At 33.8% G+C, this 14265-nt stretch overlaps 1 protein-coding gene across 1 annotated transcript in view; it reads right to left on the bottom strand.

The window, feature by feature from the left end:
• Positions 1-14265, bottom strand: part of LOC111048241 (vacuolar protein sorting-associated protein 11 homolog) — a 43484-nt gene that overhangs the window by 1272 nt on the left and 27947 nt on the right. Inside the window, exons 11-20 of the mRNA XM_022334112.2 lie at positions 13349-13534; positions 12421-12537; positions 8453-8566; positions 7551-7774; positions 5625-5797; positions 3402-3603; positions 2258-2353; positions 1568-1655; positions 1161-1290; positions 247-366 (exon numbers count right to left, since the gene is read on the bottom strand). Of these exons, the coding sequence (XP_022189804.2) occupies positions 247-366; positions 1161-1290; positions 1568-1655; positions 2258-2353; positions 3402-3603; positions 5625-5797; positions 7551-7774; positions 8453-8566; positions 12421-12537; positions 13349-13534 (1450 nt within the window). The remainder of the gene's footprint in view (positions 1-246; positions 367-1160; positions 1291-1567; positions 1656-2257; positions 2354-3401; positions 3604-5624; positions 5798-7550; positions 7775-8452; positions 8567-12420; positions 12538-13348; positions 13535-14265) is intronic.

Here is a 14265-nt window from a genome sequence, read left to right as displayed (position 1 = left end):
AATCCAATAAAGTGAAAGCACTCAGGAAATCTGAAGTGATACCCTACTACTCTAAAGTTGACTAGATTGTAATTAATTCATCACATCAAAGATCAAACCAAGTATATAAAAATAATAAAATCATCTTGACTTCTAACCGAAAAGAAGAATAAGTTTATTGATCAGATTATACCATATCAGGATAACCATTTTTCAGATAATGATGAGAGATGAGAATAATGAATTAATGTAGAAATGTGAACTCACCAGGTGCTGACATAGTCTTTGGTAGAAGTGATTGAGGCCGCTGATTTCTAACTTGTGTTGTGGGAGAAACTTCAGGTATTTTAGCAGACTTTTTCACGTTGGAGACAATAGACTTCTTTCCTGAAAAATTACAATAGGTCATCGGTATAAAGGTTTTCAGGCTACAGTCTACTCTCAATAATATTAATTCGAAGGGACCAGAGAAAACCTTAAAATTATTGAGAGTTCATATTATCGAAAATTTGAATGGAAGAGGGGAGAAAATTGAATTATAATTTTCAATGTTCGAACACAGTATAGAAAAGTAGAAGCTGCAGATGAATATAATATGATAAAAACAATTTGATAAGATAATTTATATAAATAATAAAAAAAAATGGGGAGCGGATTGACTCAGTGGTCGCGCTGATAAGCTATCGCTTAGATAAGTCAAGAATCATGCGCCCGCTACTCCCTTTGGAAGGGCGACCGCTTGAGCAAACTCCTCTGGATATGATTCATGAGTTATAAAATCACTTCCCGGTCGTTCGGAGCCCACCTAAAACTGTAGGTCCATTCATCTCTCATTTATCATCTGCCTCATTACCCATGCACAAGCCTAGCCACATGTGGGCATCATCCTCAGCAAAAAAGTAATTCTGTATCGAATTTTAGTCTATAATGATTCATTTTATACAGGTACTCAACTAATTCGAAATTAATATAAAAACTGAATAGAGTTTTATTCTTTTTACAATACATATACAATTATTGGAAACGTCGAATTTCAATTAAATGAAGATCTATAATAAATTACAATTTCAATTCCTTAGAATATCGCAAATAATACAAATATTGATTTTAAGTCTATCGTCAATAGAAAATATAAAATATATGTTTGTTTGTTTCTTAATAAAAGCAATACTTTCACTTACTCATTTCATCGTTGATAATAGTGAGTTTGTTGAAGATTCCACGGCCAAAATAATCAGCAACTAACGAGAATCCATCATCAGCTCTTTCCAGTTGACTGTGGAATGTCTCATGTAGATCACTATTCTGAGCCTACACAATAATACAACTCATATCAATTATAGATAATTGAATACCGACTATTTCACTAGCCAAAATATATATTTCTGATTTCTTCTGGATAGTACAATAATAATAGCCCTAAAATACAAATGATCAACAAGAGAATACTGGAATAGTGATGCAATGCCAGCCAATGCAATTCACATTTATTTTCAAAAACATGACACGCGATTATGAAATACAATACAAAACAATCATAATGACTGGAATAATTTGAATAGCAATAGTAAGTGTCCAATTTTGTTACCTGTGCTTTAATGACATCAAAAATCTGCTTATTGTTAGGAAGGCACTCTGGACATTCATTCTCATGATCAGCATAACTTTGGAAACAACTGAAATGTGAGACAGTGAATTCACAACTATTAGTAATGTGCAAAGAATGATAGTAATGAAGTATGGAAATTGAGATAATAGTAAGTTCATTGGAAGAGAACAACAGAAAAAGTTATTTTGACCCGTATTCTCAGTAACAGTTTAATAGAAATTTATGCTCAATAGCTACTCGTATCTATGTTCAATAGATAGTTGAATAGTATGCTCAATAGCAATTTAGCTGTGAACAGTAGCCCTCGCGCAATTATCTTAAACAGATCTTGCATAGTGTGTAATTCACTTTGGCAAAGCCAACGTTGAAAAACAAATATCAAATATTTTGTACTCTTACACATTGGATTATGGATTACTACCAAGCGCTGTAGGGAGAGTATTCACGTTTCTCTGAGTAGAAATAATCAAGAAATTCTTCTAACTCCTGAAAAGAAAATGACGTACTATAATTACGAAATAAGATACAATTTCATTAATTAATTCAATCTCAAGATTATATCTCACCCATTCACTTAAATATTCATATAAAATGGGTTTGAGAGATCTTTGACGTAGTATAATGAAACTCCTAAGAATTTTGAAATAATGATTAAATTGCAATACTCACTGTTGATGGAAAGAATGTTGGCAGAGGAAATGAACAGAAGGAAGTTCTAGTTGGTTATTGCAGGCACTACATCTTGAGCCTTGGAATGTGATTGGTCTGAAAAACGTTGAACATTATCGGAATCCAGTACAGCACTTGCTTTTCTAACTAAGATAGCCTAAGATCCGATTTCATTCATTGAACACAGCATATTATCAGTACAATACACTGTTGAATAATATCAAAAATACATGTGTAGAAAAATATAAGACTATAAACCATAGTCATGTTAAATACTAATTACAAGGATCTAGAACATAACAAACAGAGTAACAGGTATAGTAGTATAGTCACATCCTATCATAGAACTTGAATCTACATGAATATCTACATATCAATTGTTTCAAAATCTTCAATATACTCTTGTACTGTCTATTAGAAATTTATAGAGCAAGAGCAAGATTAATTTCTAGCAATATATAGAGTAGACTGAATAGCACAGTTATCACCTCCTCACAATATTACTCAAAACACACTCTTGATATTGTCCATAAAGCAATAACCACCTGTTCTATTCTCAGTATTTACTGGTAAAGAATTAATATATTTAATGCTTGTCAGTAGTTTAGTGATTGTTTTATTATAATTTTATTGGCATTCGTATGATTGTTAAAAGCCCCAATTATTGCCAGTCCACGTTAATTTTGATTTTATGCCTGTTTAAACGTTGTGTTGCATTGCATGTTTTGTATTGTAATGTCTTTTTTTTACTGTAATTGCATTTCTGACATAGCCTAATGCGTTTCATGTATTTTGTTTGCTGAAATAAATCATTGAATCATTGAACCTTGCATCAATTAGATCAATACTAAATCAAGAAATCCTGCTCTTCTCAATATTTTTCTTGTGTACTTTTGAGTACAGGAGAAGGACAACCAATCTATTATTGAATACTAATAGGTAAGCTGCCTTCCATGTGCTCACTATTTTGCTTTTTAGATTGCTTCATTATGTTGAAGCAAGATCCACCTTAGAACTAATATTTCATTAGACATTTACATACATATTAATTTAAATTGACATGGTTTCCGCAATTATTATGGATTTTTGAATGTACAAAGTTTATAAAATACACCAGAATTTCTATTCAACAGTAAAAACTCACGAGTTTTGAAGATCATGGATGAGTTTTCTTATTCGACTGGAATCTTCAGTGTATTTGCGTATGAGTGCCTGCTCGTGATCAGTAGTCTTGAGTTCATTGCGCAGCACACTGTTCAGGTAGGAGCGCACATCACCAATTTCCACTGACTTCCAACTGCAAACTGCATCCACCACTTCCAGTGGTGACAGAAGCTGCTTACTTTCTGTGCCACGAGAATATGAAAAATTGATATTAAACAATTAAAAAATCAATTTCAAGATGAATACTTATACTGGTTATAAACTCTCATTACAAGGATGTTCCATCATTCTACACAGTTACAAATAAAGTTATAAAATCATAATGAATAATTAACGTAATACTACCGGACCTTTTTTGAGATTGAATAGAAATAATTATAATAATATTATTTTGCCGTAGTAAGTTATATCGTATAAGAATATATGGTGATTAATTATTGACATTTTTTATTGGGTCGGACGGAAGTTGAATGCTCCATGATAAATTATTGATTTTAATAATCCTGTGTTTTGAGTGAAATGTTTTCTGCCACTTTGTAGAATTCATGTTTTCTAGGAGAAGAAAGAGTTTCAAAGAGTTTTCTAGGACATTTATTGAATCTTTAAAATCAATACAAGCGAAAAGAGGGAGGCTTGAGAAAGTGCTGCATCTCTGGATTTTCAATTCAAATGGGGGTTTCCGGCTCATTTCTGCCAGGCTAGACATGTATTAAGCTTATTTATTTGTTTGATTATGATGGAGTTGGTTTTTGGTTTCTTCAAGATAGCAATAAACGTTTAGGAAGCAATCGACGCAATATCTATATTGACTAATAAGTTTTTCGTCATCAACGATTCTCAAATACATGTAGAATGCTGTTAATTAATGATGTAGTTTCAGGATACAAATTTAATCTATGCGATTAAAAAAAAGTACCAATGTACTCAAGGGAGACTTAAGACAAAGCCTCCTCTTGGTTATGCTTGCCGTCTCAAGTCTCCCTCTAATTTCTCCTATTAATGCATTGATTAATATTAGTCCTTCCAATTTTTTATTTGAAGTTGTATGCAGAACTGTACCGCTATTGCATGCAGTCATGGAGTCACATTAAAAAAGATCCTAACTCATGATAAGGTAAAAACACAGAAAAAACAATGAGAATAGTTATCTTGAAGGTCGTTTGTGAAGTTATTGAGAAAGGAAGAAGTTACTGAGGTAGCCTATATGAATAGTGACCAACGATCACATAATACAAATAGACGGAGCAAGCAGGCTGACTTTTGAAGCCAACTTTAGTGCGATGACACAACAAGCATGGCGGCGGCCTTGAGCCTAGTCAACCTAGTACCGAGCGCTCGAGCACTCAGAGACCCGCCAGCTCACTCTTGAGACAGCTCAGGAAGCTTGATGTTTGTTTAGTAGGTGTTCAGTGAACTTGGTTTATTTCTGTACCATCTAAGACAATGCCACATACTTGTACTGCTTACGGATGCTTCAATAGAGAAGGAAGCATTGAAGGAATACAATTTCACAGGTTAGTATTGTGGCACATAGTTGTATGCGGCTCGGCAATCTCGGCATCAGTATGAGCGCTTCGCTTGGCTATGTTCTGCCGAGAATACCAGAACTGCTGATCTTAGAAAAAAAAGTTCAAATAAAAAATCAAATTAATCTTTTTATCTAAAACTTTCTCGCTTACGAAACTTGCCCACCCTAGAGATGAAAATTTTCCTCGCATACCAACTTTTTCATCAAACGTTTTCATTAATTAAATTTGAAGTTACTTACATCACATTTCTAAAACATTATTACACTGAGGTAATTGCTAACAACACACTTAGGCTAGGCGCACACCAATTAGTCAAGACAAGACAAGACAAGACATGATCAGACACGTTCAGTCACAATACTTCACATAGTTCCTTATGAAGACATGTCTAATTGCAATGTCTTATCAGTGTGAGTTGCGTCATAAGAAACCATGTGAAGTATTGTGACTAAACGTATCTGATAATGTCTTGTCTTGTTTTGACTAACTGGTGTGCGCCTAATCCTATAAACGGGCCCTAGTATTGTATTGTTGATTTTTTCATGTAAGTTGTACGATGGCCATGTAAGTTGTGACTTATACTTTTGACCATACATTTTTTTATTTGATCAGATTATAATTATTTATATTTTATTATTTTATATTATTTGATTATAACAATAACTGATTCTTACCTATAACATACAATATTTCTTTGAGGATGGATGAAGGAACATCACGATGTCTTGCTCCCGCCCATAGGGCCTGAACCCATAGACTCGAGTCTTGGTTTCCGAAACGTTGACAGCAAGCAATGGCACTATCGTAGTCTTTTTGTGTCAGGTGATATTGCAAGATTTGTTGGTACCTACAAGATAAATTCCATTATTGATAAGTAGATACTGTTATTCTATTTTTTTATACATTCATAAAGTTTCAAGATACGAGATCTGTAACAAAAGTTTCAGGACTGATTTCTTCCTGAGTAGTGGAGCGTGTACAGACCGGTCCTACTGGGTGAAGTAGTGGGGGAAGGGTGTCAGCTAACATACTACAGCTGAGCATTTGCCTCCGAGACTATGGAGTGAGCAGAGCGCTTGTGGCGTAAGTGCACTTTTTCCTCATTCGAAAAATGGATTCTAACTTGGAGCATCGTTACGCGATCTAATTCTGTGTAAGACTGAAAAACCCGCTTCAGAAACATTGCTTATGATTCAAGGAAGAAGCCTTGCCACGTGCAAAGATTTCAAATTGGAATCGCCAGAACTTTGAAGATGACAACTTTTCTAGAAGATCATCAACCAGTCGAAAGGACAATACTGTGGACAGAGTTTGTCAGCTTTTGAATAAGACCGTCGTCTTAATACTAAGATGCGTACAGACTTATGCGTCACAAACACGCGCATTTCACCTCTAGACTAATTGGCGATGAAGTGGGATTCAAGTCAATCACATGACAGTGTCCAGGATTGTGACTGAGAATTTGAACATGAGAAACCACCACGACAATTCCCCCGGCACTAACACTTTGGCCAAGTTCAACGTGGCAACGCTGCCTCAATTCACCCTACAGCTCTGACTTGGCTCCTTCTGATTTTTCTTTCCTCCGAGTCAAGAGCCACCTGAAAGGAAAGCGAATCAAATCAGTTCAGAAGGCGTCCAATCAATAGCATTCCACCCGAGGACTTCTACAAAGCCCATAATCAATGAAAAAAGCGCTGTCAAACGCTGTATAGGTGGTCAATAGTTCTACTTTGAAGATTATTAGGCCACTGTACTGAAATTATCAATAAATGTCTTGTTCTGTGAACAGTCTTGAAACTGAACATGTTGCACAACCTGTTATCAGTTAATTAGTACGTAATAAGTTGATTAGTAGTGTCATAGAGAAAATAACACATAAGTATGCAATCTTTTATATACTATATTGTGCTATCTTTCCATCTATCTATCTCATGCTATATTTTCTCGATGGTAGTATGTTTCATGGATCTGTATGTGGGGTTCTACTAATAGTCAGCGCTGTTTGTTTTTGATAAATAACTAATATCCATTTAAAAAAAAGGTGATATGAAAGTTAAAACTGAATTCATCTAAATTTTTATCTTGAGACTATATATATATTTATTTCACCTATAGCTAGAGATTTCATCTCAACTTTATAGAAACTTTACAAATTATTAACGATAAGAATAATTATTATAAAAGGTTTTGCCTCAAATTAAATATTGATTATTCATTATTATTATATGGACATTATTCATTATTATTTCGCGGATTAATAGCGGATGAATTGGACTCGGTCGCAATCGGTTGAATAGTGCGTATGCGTGTGAAAGGCTGACGGACAATGACTGATGCTCTACCGGAGAATTGCTATCCAGGGACAAAAGCTTAAAAAAAACCGGTGAGTCCATTCCAATTTATCAAAATTAAGTTATAAAGGACCCTTAGGTCGAGTCAGTTATCACAAAATCTCTGAAACCAGAGAAAACTTATCAGTCTCCATCTTAAGTGAACATAGAAGTTAATATGAGCCTGCAATAGTATTAAGGTTTAGAAGAATTAATTACTGTAAATTCTGAACGACTAGATACTGACGTGATGATGACCAGACTTACATTTTATTCTCCTCGTACAGGAATATCAATCCTGGCCGAAAGTTGACAGCCTGACATAGAATGAGAACTTGATGTTTGTCGCAGTTAGACTCTGGAGATTCCAATATTTTGATGATCTTCTGTTCGTAATGCAGTTTGCCGGTGAACTCACTAAGCTTCGACCACACGTGCAAGTAATGCTCCACCAGGGTGTTATAAACTAGTTGACTCAATTTGCTGCTGGTCTGCAATAAATTTTCACCAATAATTAAATAATTTAATATAACTATTAGAAAATGTATTTACACAGAGAATTATCGTAATTAGAATAGAGAACAGTTGTGTCACAGTGGCTCAGGGACAAAACATTTTATAGACTATTTTAATTGTGATATGTTTTATTGAACAGTGTAATATTTTTTGGCTTTTGTTTATGTCAATGACGTAGCCTAATGAACTATATTGTATCTAATGGCGAATAAAACTATTCTATCCTATTTATTATAACATGTCGTATATAAAAACAAAAGGGTAATAGTTTACTCAAAAAATATCAATTAATCCTAGAAATAAATAAAAATTATTGAAATAACTTATTAGGCTTTTGGAATTCAATACTGATATTAAAGAATCTTGAAGAATTAATACAGGTCATAAATGGAATAATTTCATAATGCGTCATATTGTTCTACTCAGATATTGTTATATCTGAAAAACTCACATTTCAATGCACATAGTATGATCAGTTGTTACAATTGAAAAAATAAAGATTACGACGATGCCATATGCATTGAAACTAAAGTTTTGTGTAACTAGGTAAACTATCCAAGGAATTAAGTTTTAATAGTTTCACAATTTTTTTTGTCGAGGTAAAGCAAAACATAACAAATTATAATATTTAATAGAATAAATTGGTAACTCACCTCGATTAGATGCTCTAGGAAATCGATCAAGCATTCAGGATTATTTAGAAACAGATGTATAAAATCTTCGGGTGGGGCACGATCATATTGGTCCAACAAACCATCAGTTGCGAGCTACAAATAAAAATGACTTGAATAAAATATACAGAAAGATCCAATTATTTCGCAGCACGGTGATAGTTATTCTCAACAAATAATTAATAGACTAGGAATGATATATTTTAAAAATGAATGTAATTCATGTAAAATAAACCTATTTTTTAGAAATGTAATTTTTCCGCTAAAAAAACGCTCAAACAACTTTTTAATTTCCATTGCTACCAGCTTGATGGTTGTTACACTTATGCAGAATATTTCATCATTATATTGTGCTGCAATTTTTATAAGGTTTGTTTTCAATCAAACAAAATAGTAAGTTGAGGAACAGATAAATCTGAAGATTTAGGAAGCCTCAGTACTCGTAAAACGACTTGTTCTACAAAGAAATCTTGCAAAATTTATGCTTGATTGAAGAAAAAAAATTTTTTTGCGTGATGTTGCAACATCTTGCTGCAGGCACAAGTCTCTATCATCTACATCTAAAAACGCAATAAACTGTAAAATTATGTTCGAGTGGACTTTAGCTGTTTTCGTTCCAGTGAAAAAATGGGCCTCCAATTGTTCTGAGCGGAATTTCACAACAAGCACAGACTTACTGCGAATGTAATGGAGCCTCATGGAAAATATGAGAGTTTCAGTAGCCCCAAATTTGTTGTTCTGGCTATTAATGTATTCATGATTCATGCCTTAAAGTATTCTCAAGTATTTTGTTTTGCTGTGTGCTGTGAGCCTGTGCGTTTTTTTATAATAGGTATAGCTTCATTAGCATTATTAAATTTTTAGCATTGTAATTTCTTCGTTAGCATTACTGACCTGAATTGATACAGAATAAATAAACTGCAACTCACTGCCAACACACAAGGAATCTTATGTGGCAGTGCCAAGTATTACAGTGATGTTATTGATGCACTCAAGTTACAATCAATGTTATTTATATTGTATTGTAAAAATATGTATTTGTAATTTTTGGCAATAAATTCAATTCAATTGTGCCTCATCAGAGTTCAAAACGTGATTAAAAAGAAAAATACTATTGCAAAAACGTAAAAACTATTGGCAGTAATACTTTTTCTTTTTCAGGTTCTTGAAGTTCTCTCAAGTTCTTGGAACTTAATAAACGGAAAATTCTAACATTATTACTCACTACGCATCTCAAAAAGATTACCGACACTAAAACTGCCGCCTCCAGCAAACGCAATTTCGCGGTGTAATGTGTTTTATAAATTAGGGTTACTTGATAATTGAATCAGTACAATAGTTGAACACGTATAATATACAGTATTTGAATACCTTTTGGGGTGAATGATGGACGCATTTATTAATGGATACATTAAGGGTTTCAACTAATTTATAAAATTAATTGACCATCATATTCGATTTTTATCTTACAACTTGATATTTCATGAACACCGCCCGTCTGAATATTTGAACAAAAACACTCACAAACAACCATCTTGTATGATTATCATGTATTTTTAAAGTTGCAAAGATTATAAATAAATATACAGACACACACAAACACACACACACACACACACACACACACACACACAAACACACACACACACACACACCTGATTTTGTTCCTCACTTGGTCGATAATTAGTACATAGTCTTTTCAAAAACTGAGTAGTTTCTTTTGGAGCTTTTTCCATCAGTATACTGCCATAACGAATTGTATTCTCAACAGCCTGTAAATAAATAGAAAATAATCATTTGAACAATGCAGAAGCAATAATACAGAACATGAATGAAGGTTGCAAGTTCATTTGACCGTCATTAATCAATAAAATATTCATCAATCAACGTAAAAGTTCAATAACTCCCAGGTAGGTGAAGTCTTTCACGTTCTCAAAGCTGTACTCACCCACCAATAGGTTTTGTTCTCTTCTGTTGTGCTGACGTCTGCTTTGATGTAGGAACTTGGTCTTATCACAATTCACCTTTAGACCAATCTCATTAGCTGCATTTTCCAAGTTTGTGAACATTTCTTTGACTGCTGCCACCGATCTTCCTGCTAGGTCCAGGTCATCTGCATACCCTAATATCTGTTGGGTCTTGTTTATTAATGTACCACTTGTATCTGCCAGAGTCCCTCTTATCACCCTTTCTAGTGCAAGGTTGAAGAGAACTGGTGCTAGGCCATCTCCTTGTTTCAGTCCTTGTTCCACCTCAAACTTATCTGTCATTTCCCCATCTATCTTCACCTGACAGGTGGTCTTCTTCATTGTTGCTCTGACAAGTCGTACAAGCTTTGTTGGTATGCCAAGATCAAGCATGGTTGAGTATAGCTTTTCTCTGTCGATGCTGTCGTAGGCCTGCTTGAAGTCTATGTATAGGTGGTAGACATCTATATTGAACTCCCAGAACTAATTAATAGACTAGAAATTATATATTTTAAAAATGGATGTAATTCATGTAAAATAAACCTATTTTTTGGAAATGTAATTTTTCCGCTAAAAAAACGTTCAAACAACTTTTTAATTTCCATTGCTACCAGCTTGATGGTTGTTACATTTATGCAGAATATTTCATCATTATATTGTGCATCATTGTGCTGCAAGTCATAATTTTTATAAGGTTTGTTTTCAATCAAACAAAATAGTAAGTTGAGGAACAGATAAATCTGAAGATTTAGGAAGCCCCAATACTCGTAAAACGACTTGTTCTACAAAGAACTCTTGCAAAATTTATGCTTGATTGAAGAAAAAAATTTTTTTTTGCATGATGTTGCAACATCTTGCTGCAGGCACAAGTCTCGATCATCTACTTCTAAAAACGCAATAAACTGTAAAATTATGTTCGAGTGGACTTTAGCTGTTTTCGTTCCAGTGAAAAAATGGGCCTCCAATTATTCTGAGCGGAATTTCACAACAAACACAGACTTACTGCGAATGTAATGGAGCCTCATGGAAAATATGAGAGTTTCAGTAGCCCCAAATTTGTTGTTCTGGCTATTAATGTATTCATGATTCATGCCGTAAAGTATTCTCAAGTATTTTGTTTTGCTGTGTGCTGTGAGCCTGTGCGTTTTTTTATAATAGGTATAGCTTCATTAGCATTATTAAATTTTTAGCATTGTAATTTCTTCGTTAGCATTACTGACCTGAATTGATACAGAATAAATAAACTGCAACTCACTGCCAACACACAAGGAATCTTATGTTGGCAGTGCCAAGTATTACAGTGATGTTATTGATGCACTCAAGTTACAATCAATGTTATTTATATTGTATTGTAAAAATATGTATTTGTAATTTTTGGCAATAAATTCAATTCAATTGTGCCTCATCAGAGTTCAAAACGTGATTAAAAAGAAAAATACTATTGCAAAAACGTAAAAACTATTGGCAGTAATACTTTTTCTTTTTCAGGTTCTTGAAGTTCTCTCAAGTTCTTGGAACTTAATAAACGGAAAATTCTAACATTATTACTCACTACGCATCTCAAAAAGATTACCGACACTAAAACTGCCGCCTCCAGCAAACGCAATTTCGCGGTGTAATGTGTTTTATAAATTAGGGTTACTTGATAATTGAATCAGTACAATAGTTGAACACGTATAATATACAGTATTTGAATACCTTTTGGGGTGAATGATGGACGCATTTATTAATGGATACATTAAGGGTTTCAACTAATTTATAAAATTAATTGACCATCATATTCGATTTTTATCTTACAACTTGATATTTCATGAACACCGCCCGTCTGAATATTTGAACAAAAAAACTCACAAACAACCATCTTGTATGATTATCATGTATTTTTTAAAGTTGCAAAGATTATAAATAAATATACAGACACACACAAACACACACACACACACACACACACACACACACACAAACACACACACACACACACACCTGATTTTGTTCCTCACTTGGTCGATAATTAGTACATAGTCTTTTCAAAAACTGAGTAGTTTCTTTTGGAGCTTTTTCCATCAGTATACTGCCATAACGAATTGTATTCTCAACAGCCTGTAAATAAATAGAAAATAATCATTTGAACAATGCAGAAGCAATAATACAGAACATGAATGAAGGTTGCAAGTTCATTTGACCGTCATTAATCAATAAAATATTCATCAATCAACGTAAAAGTTCAATAAATACCAGGTTAAAAAGTTGAAATTGATCATATTCTAGTTTCAATTAGTTATTGCCTTTAAATATGGTTAAGTTTTTTCAGATTATTAAAAATTCAATATTTTCATACAATCTTGTTCTAGTATTATTTTCCACCCAAATTCGAATATAGAGCTACAAATACAAAGGATACTATAGTTTGATCACTTCTCAAAGCATTTAAATTGATAAACTTGGGGTAGTGGTTGGCTCTGTGGTCGCGCGGATAAGCTATCGCTTGGATAATTCAAGTAGCGCCTGCTACTCCCCTTGTAAAGGTGACAACTTGAAGAGCAGGCTCCTCCGAATTTAATTCATGAACTCAAAAATCGCTTCCCGGAGGTTCGGAACCCACCTAAAGCTGTAGCTTCATCATCGTCCATGCACAAGCCTGAAGATTTATGATCATCACTCTTAGCGGAAACAAAACCAGGCTCGTATGCACTTGAACGCTGTAGATTCTCAAGCACTGACAAATGGCCTAGCCAAATTATTTGTCTATGAATGCACGAATGAATAAATAAAATGTATTATTACAATCGTCAAGTCTGAAACTGTTGGCCCAATGAGAGAGTGCAATTTTAACAAATGTGACACCTATTTCTATAAAAGCAAATTATGCAAATCACCAGACGAAAGATGCAGCCAACAAATTTATGGTTACCTCATTGAAATCTAATTTTGCAAGGTAGCTCAACGCATCAGATAACTGATTATTGTCTTCTATTTGTATTTTGAGGTACCACGAATGAAGACGATGCTTTTCAGCAAGCAGCAGAGCGTCAACTGATGAGGTCTGTCTGCACACATTCAGGGCCACCTCTACATCAAACTTTACATCTCTATCTTTCTGCAACAGAATATACAACATACAAGTCAACATAGTTATACAAACCTCAAACCTACTTTCTATTTCTACTCCAATCCACTCTTAGTAACAATATATACTCAGCTTTTTGGCTTTAGCAACAGTTGTTGAGTAATTTATGAAAGATCTTGACAAGTTTTCTATTAATAAACGAACATAGATTTACCTAGTGAGATTCATGTTATAAAGTCAGCACATGATTAACATTTGTTTGATTCATGTTATAGAGTCAGCACCTGATTAACAATGGTTTTATCCTTTTCTGTCATTAGACAAAGCAGATAGCTTTATCCTTTTCCAAGGCCACAACGTTTTCTAATTGTTAGTATCCTTTGTAGGATTATGATAAATTAACAAAATATTTCTCAACAATAACAATGTATTATTGAATAATGAAAAAAATACTTAAATATAAATAGTTATTTGTATATCTAGAGTGAGAAGTACCACTTTTTCTCCTAGAGAGGAAAAGTTTGAAGCACAAGGCGAAGCTGAGGGAAACAATTTCCCTGAGGGAGAAAAAACATTTTTCCTCCACCTACAGTCTAAAGTACTTACTTTACTCCCTGAAACCTAATACTAAAGTGTCACTTTTTCGCTCTCGGTAGTAAAAAACAGAAAAGCTCCCTAGGGAGTAAAAGTGACTCTATTTAAATAACATGGGGAGCATCTCTATTTTGAAACTTACATTGTAATAGGTTAGAAGGTCTAAG

Source organism: Nilaparvata lugens, chromosome 2 (genome assembly GCF_014356525.2).
Source record: "Nilaparvata lugens isolate BPH chromosome 2, ASM1435652v1, whole genome shotgun sequence".
Classification (NCBI taxonomy): Eukaryota; Metazoa; Arthropoda; class Insecta; order Hemiptera; family Delphacidae; genus Nilaparvata; species Nilaparvata lugens.
Note: the sequence above shows the minus strand (reverse complement) of the source record. Positions and strands in the feature narration are given on the sequence as shown.